General features: G+C 32.7%; 4 protein-coding genes across 9 annotated transcripts; all 4 read left to right on the top strand.

The window, feature by feature from the left end:
* The first annotated feature begins 138 nt into the window (after positions 1-138).
* On the top strand, positions 139-9,080 carry Dennd5b_1 (DENN domain-containing protein 5B). The gene is made up of 18 exons (XM_011185956.3): positions 139-530; positions 628-1,252; positions 1,341-1,450; positions 2,064-2,234; positions 2,295-2,533; positions 2,594-2,883; positions 2,947-3,991; positions 4,060-4,266; positions 5,472-5,637; positions 5,703-6,015; positions 6,101-6,136; positions 6,203-6,332; positions 6,445-6,695; positions 6,764-6,909; positions 6,975-7,093; positions 7,157-7,536; positions 7,601-7,850; positions 7,997-9,080. Exons 2-18 carry the CDS (start codon positions 865-867, stop codon positions 8,184-8,186), a joined length of 4,431 nt encoding a protein of 1,476 aa, XP_011184258.1. The 5' UTR covers positions 139-530; positions 628-864; the 3' UTR covers positions 8,187-9,080.
* A 665-nt stretch (positions 9,081-9,745) lies between these two features.
* On the top strand, positions 9,746-13,083 carry LOC105213225 (guanosine-3',5'-bis(diphosphate) 3'-pyrophosphohydrolase MESH1). 3 transcript variants are annotated; one of them, XM_011185907.3, is made up of 2 exons: positions 9,746-9,887; positions 12,440-13,083. In XM_011185907.3, the coding sequence occupies exon 2, from the start codon at positions 12,463-12,465 to the stop codon at positions 13,000-13,002; it is 540 nt and encodes a 179-aa protein (XP_011184209.1). In that variant the 5' UTR covers positions 9,746-9,887; positions 12,440-12,462; the 3' UTR covers positions 13,003-13,083. The 3 variants fall into 3 exon arrangements, with proteins under 3 accessions (XP_011184209.1, XP_054085312.1, XP_054085313.1); XM_054229337.1 differs by lacking the exon at positions 9,746-9,887 and adding an exon at positions 9,903-11,552; XM_054229338.1 differs by lacking the exon at positions 9,746-9,887 and adding an exon at positions 11,589-11,681.
* Positions 9,747-26,171, top strand: LOC105213233 (choline-phosphate cytidylyltransferase B). 4 transcript variants are annotated; one of them, XM_011185927.3, is made up of 6 exons: positions 15,503-15,648; positions 15,772-16,019; positions 19,579-20,429; positions 24,595-24,918; positions 25,029-25,191; positions 25,323-26,171. In XM_011185927.3, the coding sequence occupies exons 3-6, from the start codon at positions 19,986-19,988 to the stop codon at positions 25,895-25,897; spliced, it is 1,506 nt and encodes a 501-aa protein (XP_011184229.1). In that variant the 5' UTR covers positions 15,503-15,648; positions 15,772-16,019; positions 19,579-19,985; the 3' UTR covers positions 25,898-26,171. The 4 variants fall into 4 exon arrangements, with proteins under 4 accessions (XP_011184237.1, XP_011184229.1, XP_011184221.1 ...); XM_011185935.3 differs by lacking the exons at positions 15,503-15,648; positions 15,772-16,019 and adding an exon at positions 9,747-9,887; XM_011185919.3 differs by having other exon boundaries at positions 15,520-16,019.
* Positions 16,049-19,632, top strand: LOC128921505 (tigger transposable element-derived protein 6-like). The gene is made up of 2 exons (XM_054229335.1): positions 16,049-18,705; positions 18,759-19,632. Exons 1-2 carry the CDS (start codon positions 17,626-17,628, stop codon positions 19,149-19,151), a joined length of 1,473 nt encoding a protein of 490 aa, XP_054085310.1. The 5' UTR covers positions 16,049-17,625; the 3' UTR covers positions 19,152-19,632.
* Positions 26,172-26,501: the final 330 nt, after the last annotated feature.

The following is a 26,501-nucleotide window of genomic DNA, read 5'->3' on the forward strand; positions in this document are numbered from 1 at the left end:
TTACAGTTTTATATATAAAATATAAGAAATATTTTTAATGAATATACTTTTAAAACCATCTGGAAGACATTGTGTTTTAATTTTCTCTTAAAGTCATTCATGAATCGCCTAAACAATTATATCTGTTCTGTGGCAAATATTTAATTTCTATCATCTATACCCAGCTTTATTTTGCTGCCATCTAGCCATCTAGCGATGGTGATGAAGTAAATTTATTTGTGTGAAAAAGTTTCCTCTGATGTTATGAAAAATAATCACATAATAAATAATAAAAGGAAATCGAATAAATGTGAAAATGGAGTTCAATGCATGTAAAAATTAACACTCGTTGTTTGTGATCAGAAATTTGGCAAAGTGAAAATGTTTATTGTGTATTTGATGAACCCAAAACGAAAGAGGCAAGCGCAGAAGAGGCAGAAGGAAATAGAAAATTCAACAATATTTGAATCAATTGGACCAGCCACAACAACAAATCATTTGCTGCTGCCAACAACAAATAAACATAAACTACGTACGCAATATACATACATGTAAGAAAAGAAATTTCTAACTTTATAGCCAGTTGGCAAATTTTGAATAATTTTTGTACTTTTATTGGTATTTTGTTCATTTCTTTTTTACTTGCAGAAAAATCAATATTTCCGGAAATTATTAAACAAAGCAAAATTACCTGAAAATTATATAGAAAGTGGTGAATGTAATAATTATCTCTTTAAAAAGTTCGTTCCTCAATTGCAATTCTACATTTTGTGTCCTTGAAAATCTCCTTAACTTTGTCTGGGGCCTTAGTGCTCAACCAAAGTACCTGACGTTGCTGGTACTGTCAGTGAGTTGGGAGGCAGTGTATGAATGTAAAGTGAAACTATGACGACGGAGAACAATATTAAACGAATGACGAATTTAATGCTTGCCGATCAACAACCACATCAAAATTCGCCAACGGGTACATCCGCGCCAACAAGCAATAATCAGCTTGCTAGCAAGGTGGTGATGAGAAAGTTTAATAACAGTAGTAATAATGGTGCAAGTGGCAGTAAAACTACTAACAGTAATTGCCAGCGCAATGAAGTGGGTTCTAGTGAGACAATGGTTGATTGCGTGGCCACATCTCCAACTTCACCTGGTGAAATGAGTTCCAACGAACTTAGGCAGCTAAAACGAGAATCAGATCCTCAATATTCACGATTCGCCGACTATTTTGTGATATGTGGTTTAGACTTAGATACTGGTTTGGAGCCGGATCGTTTTGCAGGTGCGTGATGAGTTATAATAATATAATGTGATTCGTGCTAATTAATTTTCACCAACATCTTTTACTTCTTGTTTACTTGCTATTTAAGGTGATAATTTGCATTGTTCGCCTCTCGATCGAGCCTACAAATCGAAACCATTGGCACACTATCCCGAAAATGTTCCATGGAATCCCTTTGATGCACATGGTATCTGTATGGTATGTAGTGAAATATGTAAAATAATTTTAATACGATAAATTGCTTGTTTTGGTTAGGCTGCATCTTTCTGTATATGTAATAATGTATATACATACATATGTATGCGCGTATGTACAATGTAGGTCTATTTATGTACATACATACATACATATGTCTGCTTATTACACATAAAGCTGCTCTCAATTGATTTCAATTAAAGATTAAATTACTTAAATTCAGCAGTGATGTACAAGACGTAGCGATAAATTCACATTGTAAGCTACAGTGGGGAGATACACTACCAATACATTTTCTTAGGAATTAATAATTATGAAGAAATAATAAAAATTATTTTCTTAATAAAAAAGTTTTTATTTTCAGTATAAAAAAAATGTAAAAAATATTCTAAAATCTCAAATTTTTAAAAATCGTCTGTATGAATTGCCAATAAATTTTCTTATCATTAAGCACTCTTTAAGTGGTGCTCTTCCATTAACTTGAGGCATTGTTGTTCCAGAAGAGATAATCTGGAATGTTAATATTTTACAAAAGTGTTATATTATCGATAAAAAATCTGTATCTGCGCCTTTACAAATATTTACATAATATTTGTTAAAATAAATATTTTTTCAGCTTTCACTGCCACAGGGATTGCGGTTTCGAACTCAAAAACATGATATTGAACCGAAGCTTCACTCATTTGCTACTACTAGGGAAGATGGAAAACGTTGCTACGGCTTCAGCCTAGTGTTCTATGAGGAAATTCGTAATCGCAATATATGTAGTGCTATGCACACATTGCAGGTAATTCTAGTTTAAATAATACTAAAATAGCTTTTGTCAGTAACTTGTTTTCTTCTGCAGTCCATGTTTATAACGGAATTATCAAGCGGTCAACAAACACACTCGCTTGGCCGTATGAGGGAGAGTCCTGTAAGTCGATCACTTCCGCGTCATTTTAAAGTTGCCGGACAGGCACCGCAATCAGCACAAAGTTACTATGACATCGCAAAAGATAAATTGTTTGTCGCCAAAAGTATTTCACTAATATGTCAAGTTCCGTATGCATTCGCTGCTCATGTTTTCCTCAGCAATCTTTATAAGTGCGTAACTCCGAACAATGAAATTTGCTGAACAAAAATCTGAATTTGACTTATTTTTAGATGTCTTCCACGTCAACCAGGACCTGGGATAAGTCTCGAATCCTATGTGTATAATATTTTGTACGAAGTAATGTTGCCACAATCGGGAAAATCTATACGAATTTACTTGCCTCCGCCAGAGCCACACTTGCCACCCTTAGCTGTGGTATTGCAACGACCTGAGCCAAGCTCAGAACTGCCATTACTGGACTTCCCACTGCGTTTGTTATTCACCTACCTTGGAGTAGAATGTGTAATACAATTATTGACTTGTGTCCTTCTCGAAAATCAAGTGCTCTTGCGTTCAAACGGTATGAATAGCCTTACAATACGATTTCAGTACACTTTATATATTTTTTATTTACCACATTTAGACCATCAAAAGTTAATGATCGTTGGCGAGTGCATTACCTCAATTCTATTTCCATTTGTGTGGCCCCATGTATATGCTCCAATATTACCTGCTGCCCTCCATCACTTTTTGGATGCCCCCGTGCCATTTGTCATGGGTCTCCATGCCGATTGTGAGTCCGCGAATAAGATCGGTACTGAGGCAACACTTTGTTTTGTGGATATTGATAAGAAAATCATACAATTGCCAGAAGAGTTGCCTGTATTTCCGCATAAAATAGATTTCATGGCAGAAATCATATCCATTTTGGACAAATTCGAAATTGAAAGAGATCGATCATATGAACCAATACTCAAAAATGGTTATGCCACTCGTGACCATGACGTTATGATTAGTAGTTGCACGCTGCCGTCGGGTATACAAGCGGCTCGAAGAAGCAAGGAACGCTTCAATCAACTGCAAGAGACTGTTTACACGCTGGCCGGTAGCGGTCATGGCAGCCCAACTGGTGTAGATAATGGCATTGGTCATCATATCGAATATCAACCACTCATTGCACATCCCTCGAAAATCGATCATGTACCACGCATAGCAGACTTTCTTCGTCGTAAAGGTGTGCGCACACAATCCCCTGGTGCGGGTTCACTTAATGACGATGTCGTCGATGCAACAATGTCACCAACTAAAGCAGCAGCGGCTGCACGCAGAGACGCAAAGCCAACAACTACGCTGTCACTGGAAGAGCAATACTATCAGGACTTGCGTATAAATAATGCTTTGCGCGAGACCTTTCTTAATCGTTTTGTGCATATGTTTTATGCATATGAGTTTTTTGTTATCTATCCGAATCAAGCACGTGACGAATGGATTTCAAATCGCGAGACTTTACAAAATTTTGACAAGTCATCATTTTTATCCGACCAACCGGAACATCATCGCGCGTTTTTATCGCGCTTTCTCGAATCTCAAATGTTTGCGACACTAATCGACAACAAAATTCTTTCAATGTGGGAGAAGGAGCCAGATGTAAATTTACGTATATTCGATCAGCGTGTTAAACTCCTAAGGTGAGGCTTACATACAGCTGACTTTTAGTTCATTCATCTGTTATTTACTTATATTTTGTTTTCGGTAGAAAGCGGCATGGTGAGAATATGATTTGCGCTACCAGCTATGAACCGTGCGTTATGTCACAAGAGGCGCAACAGGTGTACGAGAAACGTTTACATTGCATCGACATTGAAGTAACACCGCCCAGTGAGATACTCTCCAATAGAGCTGCATATTTTCGTAGTTTTCCCATACTTGAAAAGTCCGTGCTAAATCAGGAGTGTGCTTCGAGGTAGTGTTGTCGTTGTTCTCGTGTTGTTGACATATAAATGCAAGCCTTCTAAAATATATAGATTAACATGCACGATTTCTAAGGGTTCAAATATCTTCGTTTGTTTATTTCTACAACGCACACCTAAGTATAGTATATGCGTTTACCCTTTTCGTTAATTGTGTATCATATAATATTTTAGATGATCAAATGCTCAGTTTGTGTTGTTAGATAATTATAAATACAATGATAATGTGCATAGTAGTGTATAAGAGTTGTAATGTAATTAGTTGATTTTTTTATTTCACTCATATTTCTATTACTAAATCGGCACTACCAAGTAGTTGCGTCACAAATCTGGAAAATATTTATTTGAAACTGCAAATCGCTGCAGATTGATATTATTTTATGTATTAAAAACTACCATTGATTTTTTCATGTAGTCAGAAATAATATTTAATATTTTAATTGAAAATCTTCAAATATTCAAAAAAACGAAGGTCTTCCAATGATATTTCTGTGAACACTTATATTTTTTGTTCGTTTGTTAAATTAACAGTTAATGATAATAAAATTTTATGCATTTTAACTGTTGAGTAAAATCATTTTGTTTTGTTGGCATGCCAATTACAAATTATTAAATATTCAAGTTTTTGAAACCAATGATATGAAAAATTGTGTATTTCATTTTATTTAGTTAACATTTTTTAATATAACCATAACACATGTATTTACATAATTTTAATATTTGCTAACAACAATACGGGCACTATTTATATAAGCTATAGGAAAAAATGCTAACACTTTTAAAAATGACAAAAACGATAACAGTTAGAATTCAAACTACTATTCAAAACAATAGTTCCAATTATTCTTATGCCCAAAAGAAATTTTGCATTCTAAAAAATTTGTGTATATTTAAAAACCCGCACCTAAAGCTGTATAAAATCTAGATTTATTTATTTAATATTATTTTTTAATCAAAATAACATATTTTTATTTTGTTCAGTAACTGTAACAATCATTGAATTTGTATTGCCTATACCTTTTAATTTGGGAAACCCGCACACCCATAGACATTTGAGTGTTCCTAATTATAACATTAACTAATAAGAAATTCTAATTGACCTCCCCAACTAACTTTCAAAAATGTTGCCACAAATTCGGGTATTTTTTTCTTTTTTCTCGTTTGTTTTTTCTCTCTCGCGTATAACTTACGTTTACAGGGGCAACAGTTTGCGCCGTGTGAAGAACGGTAATAAATGGCGAGCCAAGGAAATATCCATAGACCAGAAACAGATAAATCGTCTTTCAGCGAATCTCTCAACCGCTGAAGTTAGTCCAGCTTTACTGGCACAGGCCAATTGGACCTTTGTGGAACGTCTACTAAAAGTATAAATATTTTAATGTGTACTTAATATAAACGGAAATACATATACATATTACCCCAATTTCAGGACATCAAATCGAAAACAAAGCGTATGCTTTTAGAGAAAATGGGCACAGAAGCTGTGGCATTAGGACTTAAAGGTGATGGTATTGAGGAGAATACCTTAATTGCTTCCCTATGTGATTTACTGGAGAAGATTTGGTCCCATGGTCTGCAGTCCAAACAAGGTAAATCGGCATTGTGGTGTCATTTACAGGCATACCTGGAATTGCAAGATGCTCGTGCCAATAATAGCACCACGACGACGATAACAAATCCTGCTCCCAAAGCACTCGGAGGCAACAAAATTGGTAGTGGTAGTTACGCCGGTACAACACCAGGTTAGTAGAGCATAAAAATATATTAAAATAAAGTAGATTTACCTATACCACTTTTACTAAAAAAATTTAATATTTTACCATTAAGCACTCGCCTGGAATGTAATGCGCAAACGAATGGATTGTGAGTATTTGTACTATAATATTAGACAAAAATATAGTTATTATAAAATTATTTTTTTTTTTGTAGATTTGTCCACATTCCAAACTGATATTGACAATCCACCCAGTCCAAATCGTAGTCGTTCGCGTGATCGTAATAAATTTGTAGGTCTTGAACAACTGTGCCCGCTGCCAGAGTCATTGGAGTTCGATGTAAAGTACGTTATACAAATTTTTGGTTTAAATCATTTCATGATACCGCCTTGCATACTATTATTTAAGTAAATACATCAAGAGGGTTTTGTATTCATTTTTTATGTTATCTTTTAGGAATGTTCTTGCCATGGCGGATATAAAGACACACATCGGCTATACACGCGCATGGGTACGTCTCTCGCTTGAGAAAAAATTGCTATCGCGTCATTTTAGAACCTTACTCTCGGAGGACTCGTTGCTACGCTCCCTCTATAAACGCAATGCCTTCCTGCGTTGTGAAGAAGAGAAGGAACAGTTCTTATATCATCTACTTACACTAAATACTGTGGATTACTTCTCATTCACCAATACGTATCCGACAACTAGTATGTATAGCAATACAAGCGATTTAAAATAATTTTGTAATCCACCGCACGATTTTGTTTCCATTTAGAGCTACCATATAGAGTGGTGATTTTTCCATCTCGCAAATATGGTTCCTATCATACATCCAGCAATGTTTGGATAATTATATCGGGTACTATGAATGAGACACAGCGGGTGCCAGTACCCAAAGGGTCGCTGGAGTTTATTTTTCACGTGAGTTTTCCTTATGTTTAAATAATCGTTTTTAATCTCATCGACAAAATTGTCATATATTGCAGTATAAGAATCTCGGTTTATTGACAACGATGCGTATTGGCCACGATAACTCAGGTCCTTCGCACAAATGGTTAGTGGAGCATGTAGTAATGCGCAATGAAGTAACTGGCCACACCTACAAGTACGCAAATCAACTATTTTAAGTTTTTTTTTCCATTTTATATGACGATTTTGCAATATTTAGATTTCCTTGTGGTCGTTGGCTTGGCAAAGGAGTCGATGATGACTCCACCGAACGTTTACTAGTGGGGCAACGCGTCTTGACTAACTCTAAGAATACTGAGATGCCGACTGTCACTAATCAGACACCGCCACGCACTCGCAGCCCAAGCATTCAACGCCAGGATACAGTTCCCACTTCTGAGCTGCAACATCAGTTGGGTAATTGTGTGAATGTGATTGTTAAGTGGCACTATAAGCCGAGTCGCGATCGTGATGTTGGAACATTGACGAACTTGCTTTGCGGTGATGATGGTTTGGTGAAATGTCTTGAGCGTGTATTTCTATGCGGCTTTCGTTCAACGCGTTTCTTTGGAAAGAATCTTTATATTTGGGATTACTTTAGTAAATTAAAGTCATATTTGTTTATTATTAAATCAATATATTAATTACAATTTACTTTATATAGCTAAAATTAAAGAACAATTTGAGGTATACTTGCAACACGAGCAGCAACAACAATTACACCAGCAGTTGGATGACTCCGCATCTAGTATGGACTCTTCATTTAGTGATGGCAGTGGCGCAAATAGTTTGCAACGGCGTGAATTGTCTGCCATTTGGAGATACTATGTACATTTAATGGACGAGATAAACGCGGCCGGTAGTCAACTGGGAAAAGATGGAAAATTTCAGTTGCTGATTTGTCTGAGCTTGCGGTAAGCTGTAGTGCAAAATGTTTATATGCAAGTTTAGAGCTAATGGAAGACCAAACATTTTTAGAAATTTGTGGCTGTCAATTCAAACCCTATTATTTGTTGTAATTTCATTTATTAATTATTATTGTACTTTTTAACATTTCTAGTGAACATTTGCTAACACGCATGATAAAACCCATGGCCATGACGAAAATCACACATGAGATGTATGAAGAGGAAAGTTTTCTTCGTCGTAAAAACCTTCTCACATTTCTAATCCAAATACTCGAACCACTGGATGATTGCCACATTGTGTTAGAAAACTCAATCACTCAAGGCATTCCATCACAGTGTTAATTTAAATATAAGAAATAATTCGCACACATGTACAATTATAAGTAAGCTAGCTGTCTTGTTGATATTTAAAACAGAGATATAGAGAATATGATTTTTTAACAAGATTTTTTTGTGCAGCTAATGATGCGAGTCATGTCCTGTGGTATCTTTTTGTCACAAACAAACACACAAATGATAATTGTATACACATACTCATATTTATACATTTATGGTTGAAAATGGTTGAAAGTTTATAAATTAGAAGTCAATTTCTTGCCGAGTAACGTTAACCAAAGACTTCAGACAGTTAAAAACTTTTTTTTTTTGTTTACATATCTTAATTTTATGGCTTAAATAACTTTTTAAATTAGATCAAGATTAAAGACTAAACAAAGACATTTAATTCCAAAATTAAGTGTTACAAATATTTTTGTGCAATTATTATTTAATAGTTAATAAGTGAAAAGAAATAACACTTTTATATTGTGTTTAAAAATTAACTCTCACACGGTGTCAAATCTTACTATAAATATTTTTCATTATCGGTACATACCTACATATTTCCTTACAAAACCAAAGATACATATTTGCTTATTCACAAACTTATTTTAATAAGATTTTTTTACATGAGATTATTTACATATTTACATTCTTTTTGTTAATTTTTGTTTTCATATATACAATAAGACTAAACATTATTCAATTTATTTTTGCTACGAGCGATATTATTTACTTCTTTTTGAGGTGCATAACTTAGGTAATACATAATAATGTACTTGCAACATTCGAATACTTAACATTTAATACTCTATTCTATGGAATATTCTCAATTCTATGAAATACATGTACACAAAACTTTAAATGTGAATCTCTGCAAATTGTAAAGACAAAAATGCATATGAATAAAATTAAAATACAAAAGTGTTTACAAACCGTGTTGTTAATATTTGACAGAATGAAAATAGTTTCAATTCGAGAATGATTAAAAAATATCACACAAAATCTTAGTGTTCAGGTTTTAATATTTCAACGGTATTGTATTATTAAATAATATTTTATTTTATTTAAATACGTTATTTTGAAATTTACAAGAAGCAGTAGGTATGTATTGATTTATAATATAAAACCCAAACTAAGTCATGCGTCATAAAAATTTCTCCGAATTAAATTTTAATTTTTGAAAATATTTTTACGGTATTTAAATTACGGTATTAAATTATCCTTTGAAATTATTTAAAAAGAATACCGGAATGTGAAACACTTTCAAACTTTTCGAAGTTACGAAATTCATAACACTGCAACATTCCGTTCGAAATGCAACACTGTTACTTCGAAATTTCGAAAAAATTTTCTACTGAAAGTGCAGGAGGGGAAATTGTTATTCGTATATTTAATTTTTGTTCAGACGCGAAATATATCATCTGTGCATAAAATATATTTAAAACTATCATTATAAAATCGGTTGGAAACATGCTTACTATTTAGTTTTAAAAAGGTCTACATTTGCTTAAATTTTTCAAAAGCACAAAGTGAAATCATCGATACAGTTCAGTGCGAATAAAGTGTGAATTTACCCAAATCGATTTTCCCCGTCTGTAATAAAATTTCTCTCCGCTTTAAAGAGTATCAACAATAAAGAACTAAAATTAGAAACGCAATTCTATTACCCTAAACACAAATAAAAAAAATAGAGATAAAAACGTATGCTTATATTTATCACAGGTAAGAAATACAATTGGTTACTAATTAGAAGACTTGCTATGTTTTTTTTACAATGCATTATCAGGGTAGGGAGGCTGTAGAAGTGACGAAGTGACTGTCACAACGTGGACAGTTTTCTATTTTATTATGCATTCGTCATATGTTATGCTTGTTGGAGCGGATAGTTTTACTTTGTTAGATGCATATGCCACGAAGACATCTTATTATGCGCTCAAAAGCCTCTAATTGCTTGTTTTCATTCTATTACACATATTGTTTCATTTATAATATTGATTGCATAATGCGCTTCGTAAATTTAAATAGCACTGATTAAAAAAGTTCCCATATTTTCTTGACTTGTCACCTGCATACTATTTTCGTATATATATACATATATTACTCCTAATAAGCCCGGTAAGCAAAACAAACCTACATATCTATGTACAGCTTCACTATGATTAATATGCTATTGGGGATTATTTGTGCTATAATGCATTATTTATAAATGAGATGATTTTGTTAACTGAAATCTACTGATAATGATTTAATAATTGTATGACAAAATCTTTTTGTCGCGCTATTAGGTGGTCAATTTAACGGAAGGAATACTCCTATACGTGGATTCAAATTCGCTATTTTATAGTATAAATTAATATATTTGACTATTTAAGCGATATGAAACATTTTGGACTATAGCATCAAAAATTAGTATACGAATTAGACAATTACATTCAATATTATTACAAATAAAAAAATGTATACTTAAATGGAATCATTACGTCAATTCTAAAAATTTTAATTTAATACCCAGTTTTCCAAAATGCAAATGCATTAGTTTCTAGACTGTGAATTATTGAAATTTGTAACATAGTACCATAATATTAGACATATGTTTTCAATTGCTAATTGTACAAAAGTACGTGCATTACATAATAAAAAATTGCAGTATACATAACACAGTAAAATAAAAGTATCTATATTTTATTGCACGGTGTTATGTATATATTTAATGAGTGAGGGAAATATTTGTGTATGACGAAATTAAATAAATCAACATATACGGTTATTTAACCATACCCATATTTTATAAATGTTTCATGTAAATTATACAAATATTCTAAAAAATAAAACGTATAAATCAAAATGATATAGAGGTTCACATCATAAAACTCCAGAATCTAAAATGTTTTTATTATCTAACTGGGTAGAGTGAGTACGAGTACATCGTTAGTCAAATCAACGCACATTACGTTTGCAATTTTTTATGAATGAAGTGTTGTGACTGGGATCTCAATATCGTAGTATTTACATACATAACATACCTACATATATATTTTTATGTATAAATTAACTCAGAGGAATTGCTTTTGTCTCAAAAAATACTACAAACTCATGATAGTATAAAGGTTACTAAGCACATTTATGATAAGCCATGTACTTTGTTTGATTCAAATCATTTTGAATGATTTTTTAAGTGCATCATGCGTAATAGTTTGCCAATTGAAAATGTTAAAGTTAAATTCTTTTTCGTATATCATCGTGTAAATTCGTGCATTACGCCGGCTACGTGGCGTGACTGTTTTCACTTCGTGGCTTATCGCCAGTTTCGCTCATCCGCGGTTTTTGGTCAGTGTGTTTTGTTTCAATTATTATTTTTTGTTTGCTTGTATGAGAGTATATGTATATGTACGTATTTTATTAGCAAAACTAAGGCGAAAAACGTTCTAAAATGCTTGCAAATGGGTAGAACGAATAACCTGTTTTTTGAAATTTCTAATTGAGACAATCACTTGGCAATTTTATTTTTATTTTTAGGTAAATGAACTTTTGCCATCACTTTGACCTTTTCACTAAATATAGCTAAAGAGAACTTTGTACTTAGTGCAGTGTTAATTGTTGTCGAAACCAAATAATTCTATTCTATTTGATTATGTTTACTATTGCTATTTGACAAATGACAGTATTGTTATATAAGTATCAAAATGCATGAACATATCTACAACATCTCAGCGGTATTCATGAGTTTTTATAGTGGAATCCTAATACACATATATAGATTTAAAATCTGTAAAAAAAATACCGGAGCCATTACAATTTTAGAACAAAGCGTTTTAGAATAAAGTTTGGGAAGTACTCCGGGTATCCCGTCATAAAAAACGTAAACAGAAAGCTACAGGGGTTATTTTATTTTTTCGCATTATCAATCCAGTGAATGCGTTGTATATAGTGATAAGATTTTAAAATTTAGGTGTATATAATATTTATTAAAAGCTTTCTACTTCTATCCAATTTAGGTGCTTATTGATAGGAGATTAATTGACGTTGAAATCAATATTGGTTGTGTCACATACATATATAACAAACCTACATATTGAACATACTTAGTTCTAAACAAATTTTTAACTGGCCTTAATAATATATTTTAACTTCGCAATTGTTTGTTTAGTCGTTCGGCATTACAAGGTCAACGCTATAAGTAATCATAGATAGAATGAGTAGCTATTTTCAAAATGTTTTAATATACATAGCTCCAACATAATATTTGGCTGAAGTATTGATTGCACTTCCACCAGGTCGGTTGTGATTGTTCTTAACTATGGAAGTGTTACATCCCACAGCGAAGTTAATGCAGGGACTACAATTTGCTGCCAGGGCACATCGTACACAACTTCGCAAAGATAATGAGACACCCTATATTAATCATCCTATAAATGTGGCAACCATACTCGCTGTGGAGGGTGGTATCTCCGACGAAACTGTACTTATTGCTGCTCTTTTGCATGACACTGTCGAGGATACCGATGTCACATTTGAGGACATTGAGACACATTTCGGTGAGGAAATTTGCGGAATTGTACGTGAGGTTACCGACGATAAGACTTTGGAGAAACAAGAACGCAAACGTTTGCAAATCGAACATGCGGCAACCTCGAGTAAGAAGGCAAAATTGGTCAAATTGGCGGATAAGTTGGATAACCTGCGTGATTTAGGCAGAAAAGCGCCAATCGGTTGGTCGCTTGAACGTCAAGAGCAATACTATGTTTGGGCTAAGAAAGTGGTGGATAATATGCGTGGCACAAATGCAGAGTTGGAGCGGAAATTAGATGATATTTTTAAAGAGAAAAAACTACTTTAATTTCTAAAAAGATACAAATTTAATATTTTATAACCTAATATTTTTTGAATTTAATAAAAATTTTGTTTGCAAACAAACAAACTCGTAGACTTTTTATGTTATTCCTAAACGCAAACTTTTTACTAGATATTCAATTTTACTTTTATCTACGTACCAAGTTATATACATTTATAATTAATTATATTTACAGTTTGTTTACCTTTTGAAGACACTTATCATAAGCACTGCTGAAGCAATGTATTAGCATAGTATACGCATAACTTACTTTGATATTATACAACTAATTTAAATTTCAACACTCGATAAAGATAGTTAGGTAGACAGACCTGCCCACCGGTTGGGAATTTCCCTCGACATTTTTTTTAATAAAAAACTTAAAGACGTTCTACAAATTTTCTCTTTAGACCTATTGCTTAACTGGGAACGAGTAACCAGTTTTGTATAGTTGGATGATTACAGCATAATTTACCTGTTATTATTTTAAGCCAACGAGCTTTTTTTTATCATAAAGAACACATTTCGCTAAACAATTCAACCAAAGAATGTGACGTCAACGAATTTTTCGTCGCTTCTATAAAATTAAAATTTCAGCTGTTGTCGGCCAAGGGCAATTTCGGTGCTTTCATATCTACTTATGTACATATATAAAAATGGAAATATATATATTTATATGTTTAAACATATAATTATGAATGTATATATCTATGTTGTTAGGGGTCTAAATGTGTGTCATGTATTCAATGCGTGCTTCTTTCATTGACTTTCGTGTCTATTAATTACTAAAAGGAGGGATATTCACCTCGAAACTAAATTTGTCAATTAACACATGGCATAAATTTAACAGAATTATACGGGTTTATGGTTATAAAAAGATGGAATTAAAAATTAAAATGTTTCGTGTAATAAGCATATTTATTCTATGTAAATGTCAAACGTCAAAATGAACTTCTAAAATATTTAGAAGTCACCGCTTTGCTCATCATATTGCTTTTGATTGCTGTTTTGGTTCTCTAAAAATAGATTTATTTTAGTTCGGTTTAAAAGTGATGAATTCTGAGAAAAAGTTCATATATTTATTTTCGAATACTGTCATATCTTATTCCAATATCCACGTTAATGCAATAACAAGCTGTCTGCCGACGGCGCTTATTTTTTATTTCCATTGAAATGGCTCAAAAACTCATTCAGTAATTTTTTTCGAATATCATTTAGTGTCACCTCAATAGTTAATTTGTTTTTTAATATTATATTAATTTTTAATCTCCTGATTTAATAAATTATCCGACACCACCTCTAACTGTTATATCATTTTTAAACAGGTACAAGCAAATATGTAGATAAAAAATAATACCTCAATTTCCCACGCCGTTAATACATACCATATGATATGTTACGTATGTTGTATGTATGTATGCATGGATTTTTGGCAAACTCACGCGTTTATCTTTAAGTATGTTACGTATACGCACTCAAAGCAAACTTAAAGCCCAGTAGACTGCATTCTTCACATAAATATGTATATATGAATAATTATATATAAACGAATGCGTGTACGTATTAACCTATTATGACGTGTATTTTGGCACAATTAAACAAACAAAGCAAACAAAAAATACAATAATAAGTATTGTATGTATATATGTATATGCATCTAAATAAGTGTATTAATACAAAGAAAAATGCTGAAAACACAAACCAAAAATTTGGTTATGAGCAAACAGCTATATACGTGGCGTATATGTATGACGGACACAAATTTGAATTGAATGAGTCAAATGAGATAATTATTATTTTATTTGTTTGCGAAAACTATTTGCTATAGTATCACTGCAGCAGCACTTCGAAATATAACATGCATTTGATACATACATACATAAGTATAAAAGTGCGTTTATATGTTAATCAATTTGAATTTAGGAGCAGTATTGAACCGATGAACACGTGAGTCACCTGTAGACATAAAAAGCAAAAAAAAAACACCAACGGTAGTAGTTATTTTCTTAACGCTGAAAACAAAATTGATAAGCCTGAAACGGAACAAGCCTTCGTGATCACGCCACGATCGTGAAAAGATAGTGCACACCGCTGTTTGCTTAGTTGGCGCATGGCTTTTTGCCGGTCGGTCGACACTTACTCGGTAATCTTTCATTATTCGCCAACACGTTCAACGACGTCGTTGACTACGTTGACTGTTGTTTTGCTTGTCAACTGGCTCGTAGTCGTGTTCACGATCATTACCAAGAGCAATAAGGTGGTTCTCTTGTTACTCATTCTTGCAAATAAATGAATAATGAAATAATAATACATGCTTACATACATACGTTTACTAAATAGAATTGAGAGAAAAATTGTTTACTACATACATTTGTGCACATACCACGTATTCATATATAATATGTATGTCACAACCTATTTTTGTACATACATACGTACATACATGTATGTATATACATTTGTTTGGTGCTTCCATATACAATCGTCGCCTTTCCACCGTCCAATTCACTAATTCATCGAAAAGTGCCGTCAGTGTTGTTTCACTGTTGCTAATGTTCACTCGCGTTGTGCTGTACGTTTTGCCCACTTCTGACTTGAACTTTAGCAATAGTACATTTAACCTACGCTACTACGTGTCTATCTAAATACTACGTACATACACACATACATATGTTATTCGTAAAATAACACATTTGAAAGAACTATTTGGCACTAGTGTGAAAGCAATTGAATTTAATTAAGTTTTTGATTGTTTGTTCCCTTTCTTCTACGCAGTATTATAAATTTAGACAACTTTACACAACAGAGAAAAATAATATCCATACGAAAGTAAATTACGTGTTTGTTTTATACAACAATATGAATAAATCAAACTAATAAGGAAATATAACAATTTGTGCACAGCAGTAAGAACATTTTCATCAAAGTGAGTGGCAAGACTATTTATAGCAACAATTGTGACGTTCAGCCAGTGACAGCATTCATGTTTATTTACATCGCAGTACTCTTGTGAAAGTTAAAAGGTAAAATGCAAATAAATATTCAAAAGTTCAAAAGTAAAAAATTATTTACCAAACGACGTTTATAAGTGTATGGAATTTTATCGAAGTGTACGAATATATGTGTATTAAATATAGTTTGATTTAATTTAAAGTTAATTTTTTGATAAAAAACAAAAGACTTAAGAAGGAAACTACACTTCAAGGATACTTCAAACGAATTAACTGAATAAAGAACATAGTGATTGTAGTTAATTTGTAGAGAAAGCATCTTTTTTTATAAATATACTTTCAATTGTAGTTAAGAATTTAAATTATTTATAATCAGCATAGATTATTGCTTCAATACTTCACGTTATAATTCTTGAGGCACCTTTAAAAATGGAAGAAAATGTAATACAAAATCGTTTAACTATTCATAAAGAGGTAGAAAATAGTCTGCCGAACTTAACTTTTGCTCACAGTCAAGTCGATAAAGTGAAGAAAAACGATTTTAGTATATTAAGCCACATTTATCTCACATAGCTTGATATGCTGTTAAAAGTACTAAGTAGTACTAAAGTAAGAACACTACTAAAACCAAAGTGAATGTCTAATTTATATTAAAGTTTAAAAAATGCCCATATAAAGGTCACCCAAATGTAATTTTGCTAAACCTTCAATCTCCTTTCATTAAAATGTAATAATAAAAGTACTATTTACTTTCAAAAGTACTTAAAGACTTAATTACGCACTGCTTAATTGCTTTTAAGTGATTTTAATGAATCGTTTGACAAATCTCCATATTAAAATCTCTTATACAGAACTATGTACTCATAATGCAACTAAACACATGCAAATATACATACATACATATAACATGAGTAAAGGGACCGTGAAATTGAGATAAACATATGTTTCTATGCTTACGAATACGTCTATATTATATAAAGGTTGTACTTTGTTTTGTTTTTTAAATTGTGTGCTTAAAGGGAATTTGAAAAGTTACACATTGTTCCCTCGGCACTTATCAGACATTTTTTCACATTGCATTTGGTTTGATTTCATTGTAAAAAGCTATATTTCTGATTAATAACAGAATTTGACCCACTCCCACAGACTTCTAAGTGCAAGTAAAAAACTGTCACCGAAATTCTATTCGAGAATAATGCTGAATTATTGAACTATTTTCGTTATAACACATATAAACATTAAGGAAGGCAATAAAATATGGGTGTGGAAGTATTTAACAGCGTAATATCGATATTTTAGCGATAAAGCTACATTTGTTAATTAACAACGTAACATTTGCCTTGAAGGATAATGGATGTGTCATTAATATAAATGTACATACATATATTATACAGTAGATATCGGTTATATGACGAACCGCTTGTATGCAAATTTTGGTTATATGCAAAATTTTCATATTTCAACGCATTATAGAACGTTTTATTATATGAATTTGGTTGTTTGAATGCAAATCGTTTATAAGCAAATATCGCATTTATGCAAAAAAATTTCAGCAAAATTGAATCGTTACGTACAAATTTTAATCTGTTTTAAGCAAATTTTCCAACACTGAAACACTAAATTTATTCTATCGATTTATCGATTGTCAAACATATGATTTTGTGTTACACTTGTTACAATGTCGCGTCGTGTTGTGTTAACAGCGAAACAAAAAATTGCGGTTTTAAACGATTTAAAGACTTCCAAAGACCGAAAAACCATTGCTGCTAAATATAAAGTTAGCTTAAGCACTATATCGCGCATTCAAATCCAAGAGAACAAAATCCGCGCCATAACAAATCCCAATAGGAAACGGGATAGGAAAGGCGCACACGTGAATTTGGACAGAACCTTGTTGTCCTGGTTTAACCAAATCCGGTCCCAAAATGGAATTGTTACCGGACCTGTCTTGCTTTCTAAAGCACAGGAATTTGCGTTAAAATTAAACGAAAGTTATGTGCCAGACCGTAGTTGGTTGCAGCGTTGGTGCGGGCGAAATGCCCTTAACTTCTCCAAGATTTACGGAGAAGCTGGCGAAAATAACGCAACAAGTGCAGAAGTTTTCACTACTAACCGTTTGCCTCATATTATTGAAAAATTTTCGCCGGATTGTATATTTAATGCCGATGAAACCGGGCTGTACTACAAGGCGTTGCCAAATGGAAGTTACAAAGGCAAGTATGAGAATCCAAAGGGATTCAAAACTCAAAAGCAACGCCTCACCTTTCTGTTTCTATGCAATGCAACCGGCACGTATAAACGTGCATATTGCATTGGAAAGTCGGCTAAACCACGGTCTTTTAAAGGAAAACAGCTACCGCTGCCATATTATAATAATAGAAGTGCTTGGATGACGAGTGTTATTTGGAAAAAGATTCTAATAGATCTCAATCAAAATCTTGAAAAAGATAACAAGCAGATATGTTTGATTGTTGATAATGCTCCTTGCCACAATACAGATGAGAAATTCTCAAACATTACGATTGAATTTTTGCCACCAAATACAACTGCCCTTATACAGCCACTTGATCAAGGTATCATCCACTCCTTTAAAATGGAATATCGACAAATACTAATAAAAAAACAAATTTGTGCGTTGGAGAAGGGCTTATCTATAGTTGAATTCCTGAAATCGCTCACTATTTTGGATGGTATCAATTATGCAAATCGCGCTTGGAACCTTGTTAAGCAGCAAACAATTAGTAATTGTTTCAAAAAGGTAAATTTCGTGTTAAAGATGGTACAAATTTAAAATAAAATTGTTCATTTCAGGCAGGCATTGACAACATTCAATTCATTACAGATGAGATTGCAGCCACAGAAGGCGAAAACTATGAATGGTGCACACTCGATAATGAATACATTCAATGCGATAATGAACTTGTCTGCTTTGGAACCATGTCGGACGAGGATATTGTTGCGGACGTATTGGCCGTCAATCAAAATTCTACTGAAGATGAGGAAGTGTTCGCGCAATCTGAGGCTTGTATTAAACACCCCTCAACGAAAAATGCCTTGCTAAGCTTAGATTCGCTGCGTGACTATTTTTGTCATAACAATATAGATCCCTTAGAGGCTTTTGAAGATATTGAAAATTTAATCCTAGAGAGTTCTGAAAAACAGAAATGCCAGAAGAAAATAACAGATTTTTTAAGTAAATCTTAACAATTTTCAAATTAAATGAATTGACTGAAGTGAAATATAATTTTTATTAAAACTGAATAAGTTTATATATTCTATTTCTTGTGTGCTATTTTTTGTTTACATCGAATTGATTGTGTATATGCATATATTTTGCATATAAGCGAATACCGCTTGTTTGCAATTACCGCCTGTATGCAAATTTTTTTTTGCATTATAACAATTGCATATAACCGATATCTACTGTATCTGTTTGACTACGTCTTTTTTTAATGTTTGCGTAAAATGCTGCTTATCTTTATTTTTTTTTTTCAAAATATTAATTAATTTTTATACCTAACCATGTCTGTATTTAATATGAGTACATTTATACATATTTTACCTACTATGTATGTATGCATGTGTGTCGAAACAAATGCATTAAGTAATTGTTTTTGCTCTTTAATTGCAGGTCATTTCAATTGAAACGCGCAAATAAAAAATAATATTGCGACATAAGCACAACTACTGTTTAATTACCGCATGAGCATTGAGAAATCGCTGTGGCCGCTATAGTTGGTTTTTTATAATTGAATCTCTACAGTCGACACAAAATAAATAAAACAATTGTCGCTTTAATATATAACAAATTGTTTGGCGCACATGCTGTTCAATTAGCTGCCACATACAACTACAACGAGAAGTGAGAGAGAGGGAGAGTGAGCATTGCACAAAGTTCAAAACTGAAGACGTCAGCCGGTTCACCAATTTCGTACGTCGCATCATTATCATCCTTTCTATCTTCACACGTACTATTCATCATAGCTGCTATATTGTTGTTGTTCCTTTAAATAATTTTATTTTGAACGTTTTGCTGCTATGGCCACTTCATCAGTGCTCGCTAACAATCCAATTTCGACACTAGCATCAGCGGTCGCTGTGAATTCCTCATCATCGTCTACGCCAACTACCTCACCTACTTTAATTTCAACACGTAAACGCACCTACGAGACTGCTATCTCAATGCCCGCTGTCGCAACAAAATCTCGAGGAGCAACTGCTGCTGTGGCTAAAGCATCACTTGCCAACAAAATGAATGCGAATGGGAATGATGTTGCGCTCAATGATATACTGGTGGATGGTGTTAGTACAGCAACTAATACAACAACGAACAAAGATTATACACGCACAGTTTCACAATGTGAACCGGATGAGGAAGCATCTGGCTCATCCTCTGCATACTATGATAGTCCTGTTAAGAAGGAGTACGTACCGGTGCCACAGCCGTTACCTACGATCAGTAGTGGTTCATCAGATTTTGCGGTGAGTTTACCTGCTGTTTTCTATGCATATTTGTTTAATATTTCACTTGTCGTACAAATTTCAATTTTTTGGAAGATTGTTGCAAAATATTTACGAGATTTATAAGGGTATACCGATAAGCAAACGAATAAAATGTAATTTCCATACGCATACTCACTTCCGGTTTTGTAGAATCAAATAACTGTAAACCCACAATCAAGGCTGTTTGTGTTTTGTTGTGTTTGCAAAGCAAATTTTGATAATGAAAAAGTGTTTGTTTTTGTTTTGATAACCGCACAACTTGAATTTTATGATTCGATAGATGATAGATCGCCGATTTTGCTCGTTCATATCAAAAAGAGGCTAAACGATTCCATTGTTCAATTTTATTGCAGAGATTCGTTAAGAATGTATAATTAATTACGCAATTACTGCAAATTAATGTTTGAAAGTATAGAAAACATAACTTTGAAGAGAAGAATTCCGTGATATTTTCATACAAATGAAGATTTGCTGCTTTGAAGCTCATATAAAAAATTTATACATTTGTTTGTTACATATAAAAAAAGAAATGGTATTTAAAACCACCAAAACAGACTTAAAGAAAGTGCTATAATAAGCTTTCTGCTTATTAAACAAAAAAACACAAGTTATATCTTTTGATTTTCTGCGCAGCTTCTACCATATATGCGCGATATCTGGCAACTAAAATTTATTAGCCAATTAATTTAGATAAGAACCAATGATTGTTGCTCTATTTTATTAGCAGAACAAGTGGGGTTATGCTCATAAAAAATCGATAAAAACACCTCATAAAGATTAATACTCAGCAGTGAAATCAGCTGATATATTTTTCATTAGGAAAAAACTGAACGCCATAACATCAAATACAGTTAAAAATAGAGTTCATTAAATGTGCTATAAAAAATATCTTTAGGAAAACACTTTCAAATACAGGGTTGGTGAGTTGTGGGTTAAAACCACTTGGGTCACAATTTATTGTCGGGTCTATGTAAACGGAATAAAATCAAAACTTTTTCATTTTGATTTATGCTGTTCTGAACCGATACAAATTTCCTGACATTTTTTGTACATAAACAAATTTAACTAATTTCAATTCCATTCTTCCCAGCTTTGCTTCATCGTTAGAAGGTACACGTATGTGCCCACAGCATATGAGATGCGTGACTTCAATAAAAATTTTAAATTAATGCTGGATCCTATTTCAATAAAATCTTAATTGAAAACGGTCACAAACCATTAATTTGTACTATATATAAATGTAGGTATGTATTTCTTCTGTTGTGGTAAACAAAGTATTGAATGCTCATTTCTTGCTCAATAAAACACATCAATTCAAATATAAATTTTATACCATACGCTCCCTAAAATACATATGTACGTAAAACTATTACGATCGCAATATTATTGGCAAAAATAAATTTATCTTCAATAAATCACTGATTTATTTTCAACCACAATGAATGTTACTCGTTCCCTAACAGTCATACAGTTACATACTACGGGTCGGGTGTGCAGATCTACAGCACAATTGATAAAATTTACGTTCTGGATTCGCAATGTGAAAATTGTACACTAGGTCGGCTTGAATACACCCTTCCATTGCTTAAAATATGCATAACTGTTGTTTAAAATTGTATAAAACCAAGTCTTCGATTGCGGCAAGTAGTCATTCGAGGATCAGATCGCAATGTGGATGTAGTGATGTGTATATTTCGGAATATATGAAAAGATACTATTTCTGCCACAAGTCTAATTCAGGTGGTTGCGCGTTCTGGGCTCAATTGAATGAAATTGACGAAGCCAAGCAATCTGCATCAGGCGGTCTTCAATTGATTGCTTGAGTAATAATAATACTTTTTTGTGGAAGTGAATGTGCACAGCTCAAGTATTACAGAACCAAGTGATGAAAGCGTTTTTATTACGAATAATTTGCAAAAAAATTACGCATTTAATTTAATGGATATATTTATAGTGAATTATTCAGTGGCTTTTGCAGGTCTTGCACATCAATCATTTCAATATCCGAATTGTGCTGTATAAAATCATAAGATTTGTTAGTTTATCATGACAAAAAATAATTTTGTACAATAACTAAAATGTCAAATGTATTAAACAAAATACAGAACAAAAACATTTATTGTCATTTATTGCAAAAAAACAATTTCAACAATTTATCTTAATTTTTTTATTTGTGATAATTATTGAATTGAATTGAGATTTCTACGCACAGAACTGCAATCAATTTAGTCTGCATGAAGATCGAATGATTATTCTTTATTTGGTACAAATGGGTTCAAAAGAAAAAGCGATTGCAAGAAATCACAAACGAATACAATGCAAAGTGAAATAACAATACCATAGAAATGAGAATCACGCCACTTTCATATTGACGCTTTATACATTTCTACATGCCTACAAACATACCTAACACATAAATATGTACATACAAATATACATACATATATCTTATTGGGACATTCTTTTATGGCCAAATGGTTTTATTCGAGTCACAAGTAACAAAAATAAACAAATATTTCAAGCCTTCCGATACTTTTTATCACTAAATTTTCCAAGAACTTAATCATCACAATAGTTGGCTTTCGGTAAATATGATTTAATAGTTGCTTAGTGCGAAAATTTCGAATATAATTTTGACTTTGACTGTGTTATTTAATATGTATGTACACGTTTACATATGTACAGTTGATCTCCTTTTTGCACGGTTAACTGGGACAGTAAATTACTCGTGTAAAAAAAAACCGTGCAAAAAAAAACAAATTTTTATATAAAACTCACTATTGGGACCAATTTAAGAAAAAAATCGTGCAAAAAATAGAAAACGTGTAAAAAATATCTAATTTTACATGAAATTCTATCTATTCGTACAGTGAGAATTTTCACTGTTGTTGTTGTTATAGACTTTTCTGGTATTATTTGTATGTAGATATTATTGTTAGAAGGAACAAACAACAACTATTCTGGGAATGGTAAAAAAATAATACATTTCAAAGTTCCGTCATTAATCGCTGTGTCTTCCTTTTTCTTACTTCTTCATACAGCGTCATTTATTTGTTTACGTATTGAAATTGTTGCAACCTTTTCACTGGCTTTCGAATCTAAGATTTCTATTTTTTAGTTTAAACCTAATTTAGAATTTATTAAATTCTATTAACAGCAATGGATTTGTGACGTATTGACGGATGGAATTTTGATTTTATTGCAAAAAAGTATACAATTAAAATAAAAAATCCGTGTAAAAAAAGTAAAACCGTGTAAAAATGGTAACTGGGAAGTGTTCAAAAACACCGTGCAAAAAAAAAAACCGTGTAAAAAGGAGATCAACTGTACATACATACACAAATGAGGATTAAAAATAAATAAAATGTAAAGAAAACACCAAAAAAAAAAACTTGCAACAAGTTTTTTCTAATGTTATAAATTCTTTGTAAACAATACCTGAGCTCTTAAAAGCAGATCACGACCTAATTCATATGTATATTGGCTCAGCTTTATGAAGTTTACTTAATTTCTATCCAAGAGCTTTAATCACCAACTTGAGCATAGTTAGTATAAGCTTATGTGTTTGAATTTTTAAAGAAAAAATTCTTGAGAAGTCCAACACTAACACCCTATATCATATAAATCAAATAAAATTATAAATCAATTTTCTTCTATTGATTTGATAGTTTTGTTGAAAGAAAACTCATTTAAATTTTAGTGTCTACCTTGTTTCCAAACTAGTTTTGAATTGCAAGAAAAATCGACGCATTTCCTGTCACTTCATTACAACAATTCTATAAATAAAAACTTCGCAATCTTAACCGCTGGTTAAACCAATTAAATTACATATTTACACCGTGAAAATCAACAATCAGAATCACTGCAAAAAGTTGTGCTTATTAGCCTACAGAAAAAATTTAAACTTTTTTTGACAAAAAAAATCTAATAAAATTATTAAACGTGTGAAAGATGACAACAAATTTGGTGACGGCCAAGCCGCTGGCCATTAAAATGCTGCCAATGGAAATGGATTTCAAAGATTATGTAAATGCCATAAACAATAACAATACCAATGATACGTGAAATATTAATATTATTATAAATATGCGTAAAATTCATTTCAATTCTTACTAATGTCGTTTATTTCGTTTTTTTCCTGCAGACAATTTGCAAGCCAGCACCATTGTCCACCGACGAAGAGGCTGTTGTGGAACGTGAGAAATGTGATTACGATTATAAAATCACCTATCAAATGGCGCGGTCTGGTCAAACAAAACGACGCGTACGTGTCTACGCCGATGGTATTTATGACCTTTTCCATCAAGGTCATGCCAGACAGCTCATGCAGGCGAAGAACATTTTCCCGAATGTTTACTTAATTGTGGGTGTGTGCAATGATGAGCTAACACATCGCATGAAGGGGCGTACTGTTATGAATGATCAAGAGCGTTACGAGGCATTACGCCACTGCCGCTACGTGGATGAGGTGAGCAATGAGATTATGCACATCTATATGCATACAATATGCATTTGTTTATGTTTAAACTCTTAAGAAATTAAAATAAATATGTAATTATGTGATGTTTATTTCGTTAGATTGTACCGGATGCCCCTTGGACTCTATCAGATGAATTTATTGCATCAAACAAAATTGATTTTGTTGCACACGATGACATTCCATACACTGGCGCTGGCGTGGAAGATATATATGCGCCATTGAAGGCCAAAGGCATGTTCGTTGCCACCGAACGCACAGAAGGTGAGTAAAATATATTATATATTTTTTTGCGTTTTAGAATTTACATCACTATATACTATACATAATATCAATAATTGTACAACAAATTCATATTATTAAATTATTCCTTATTTTCGTATATTTCCGTACAGGCGTATCTACTTCGGATATTGTCGCACGTATTGTCAAGGATTATGACTTGTATGTTCGCCGGAATTTGGCGCGTGGTTACTCGGCTAAAGATTTGAATGTCTCATTCCTTTCGGAGAAGAAGTTCCGATTCCAAAATAAAATGGATGAGTTGAAGAATCGCGGACGACGCGAACTGAACAAAGTGAAGGATGACATCATCACAAAATGGGAGGAGGCATCACGTGATTTTATCGATGCATTCCTTTTACTCTTTGGACGTGAACGTCTTAATCATTTGTGGAACGAATCGAAGGGCAAATTAATTCAAGCGCTCAGTCCACCCGGCAGCCCGAGTGGTTCGATAAATGGCGATGATGATGAAGACGATTTTGATTATGAAGATGATGATACTGATTTCGCAACTGTGCGCATACCGACAAGTGCAACGCGGAGTCGAGCCGCAGATAGTCCTACATTACGCGGTAAAACCGGTCGTGGTACGACTTCTGCCAAGGCCACCACCAAGGTGACAACACAAGTCAACGACGATGACGATGATGATGAAGATGGCGAATATGAACATAGAAGTAATTAGAGTAATATGATACCCAAATATTTCGTAGGTAATATTATTATTGTAATGCAAAAAATGCGAAATGAAAAGCAAGAAAAGAATTACATTAAAGAATAACAAACACAATTATTTGCAGACATGCAAATGTCTTTGGAAACAATGAAATATTTCGTCAATGATAAATCATAGGTGGAAAAAAAAACAAGAAATTAGAGCCCATAAGTAGCCTATTATGTGCAAACGAAGTTACTAAAGAATCTAAACACGTTCAATAAATAAATACGAACACAGACAACTTTTACGATGCAAATTCATTAGTAAAGTAGGAGAGAAGGCGGAGTGAGAGTGTGAAGTGTATAAAAGATGTGCTTTATAGTTATCGAGCCGAAGAGTAGCATTTTATCTACAGTTATTTGAATTTACACTTTATGAATCTATCCTCCGAATATATTTCAATAGAAAAAATAATTTCAGTTATAAATAAATTAATTAAATCTTGGAAATCTTATTGCACAATGGTTTGAAGATATGAACTGCAGAAATATTTCATAAAATTATACATGCATTCTACTACCATGTAGTTTATTCATTCGACTATGAATCCACTTTTTATTTAAATAATAAT

The sequence above is a fragment of the Zeugodacus cucurbitae genome, chromosome 4, assembly GCF_028554725.1.
Source record: "Zeugodacus cucurbitae isolate PBARC_wt_2022May chromosome 4, idZeuCucr1.2, whole genome shotgun sequence".
NCBI classification, from domain to species: Eukaryota; Metazoa; Arthropoda; class Insecta; order Diptera; family Tephritidae; genus Zeugodacus; species Zeugodacus cucurbitae.

Coding starts and splice junctions, on each gene's coding strand:
- LOC105213233 (XM_011185935.3), top strand. CDS start 19,986: ATGGCCACTTCATCAGTGCTCGCTAACAATCCAATTTCGACACTAGCA. Junction 20,430..24,594: donor GTGGTTCATCAGATTTTGCG/GTGAGTTTACCT, acceptor TTTTTCCTGCAG/ACAATTTGCAAGCCAGCACC. Junction 24,919..25,028: donor ACTGCCGCTACGTGGATGAG/GTGAGCAATGAG, acceptor TTATTTCGTTAG/ATTGTACCGGATGCCCCTTG.
- LOC128921505 (XM_054229335.1), top strand. CDS start 17,626: ATGTCGCGTCGTGTTGTGTTAACAGCGAAACAAAAAATTGCGGTTTTA. Junction 18,706..18,758: donor TTAGTAATTGTTTCAAAAAG/GTAAATTTCGTG, acceptor TGTTCATTTCAG/GCAGGCATTGACAACATTCA.
- LOC105213225 (XM_011185907.3), top strand. CDS start 12,463: ATGGAAGTGTTACATCCCACAGCGAAGTTAATGCAGGGACTACAATTT.
- Dennd5b_1 (XM_011185956.3), top strand. CDS start 865: ATGACGACGGAGAACAATATTAAACGAATGACGAATTTAATGCTTGCC. Junction 5,638..5,702: donor TTGTGGAACGTCTACTAAAA/GTATAAATATTT, acceptor CCCCAATTTCAG/GACATCAAATCGAAAACAAA. Junction 6,333..6,444: donor TCATTGGAGTTCGATGTAAA/GTACGTTATACA, acceptor GTTATCTTTTAG/GAATGTTCTTGCCATGGCGG.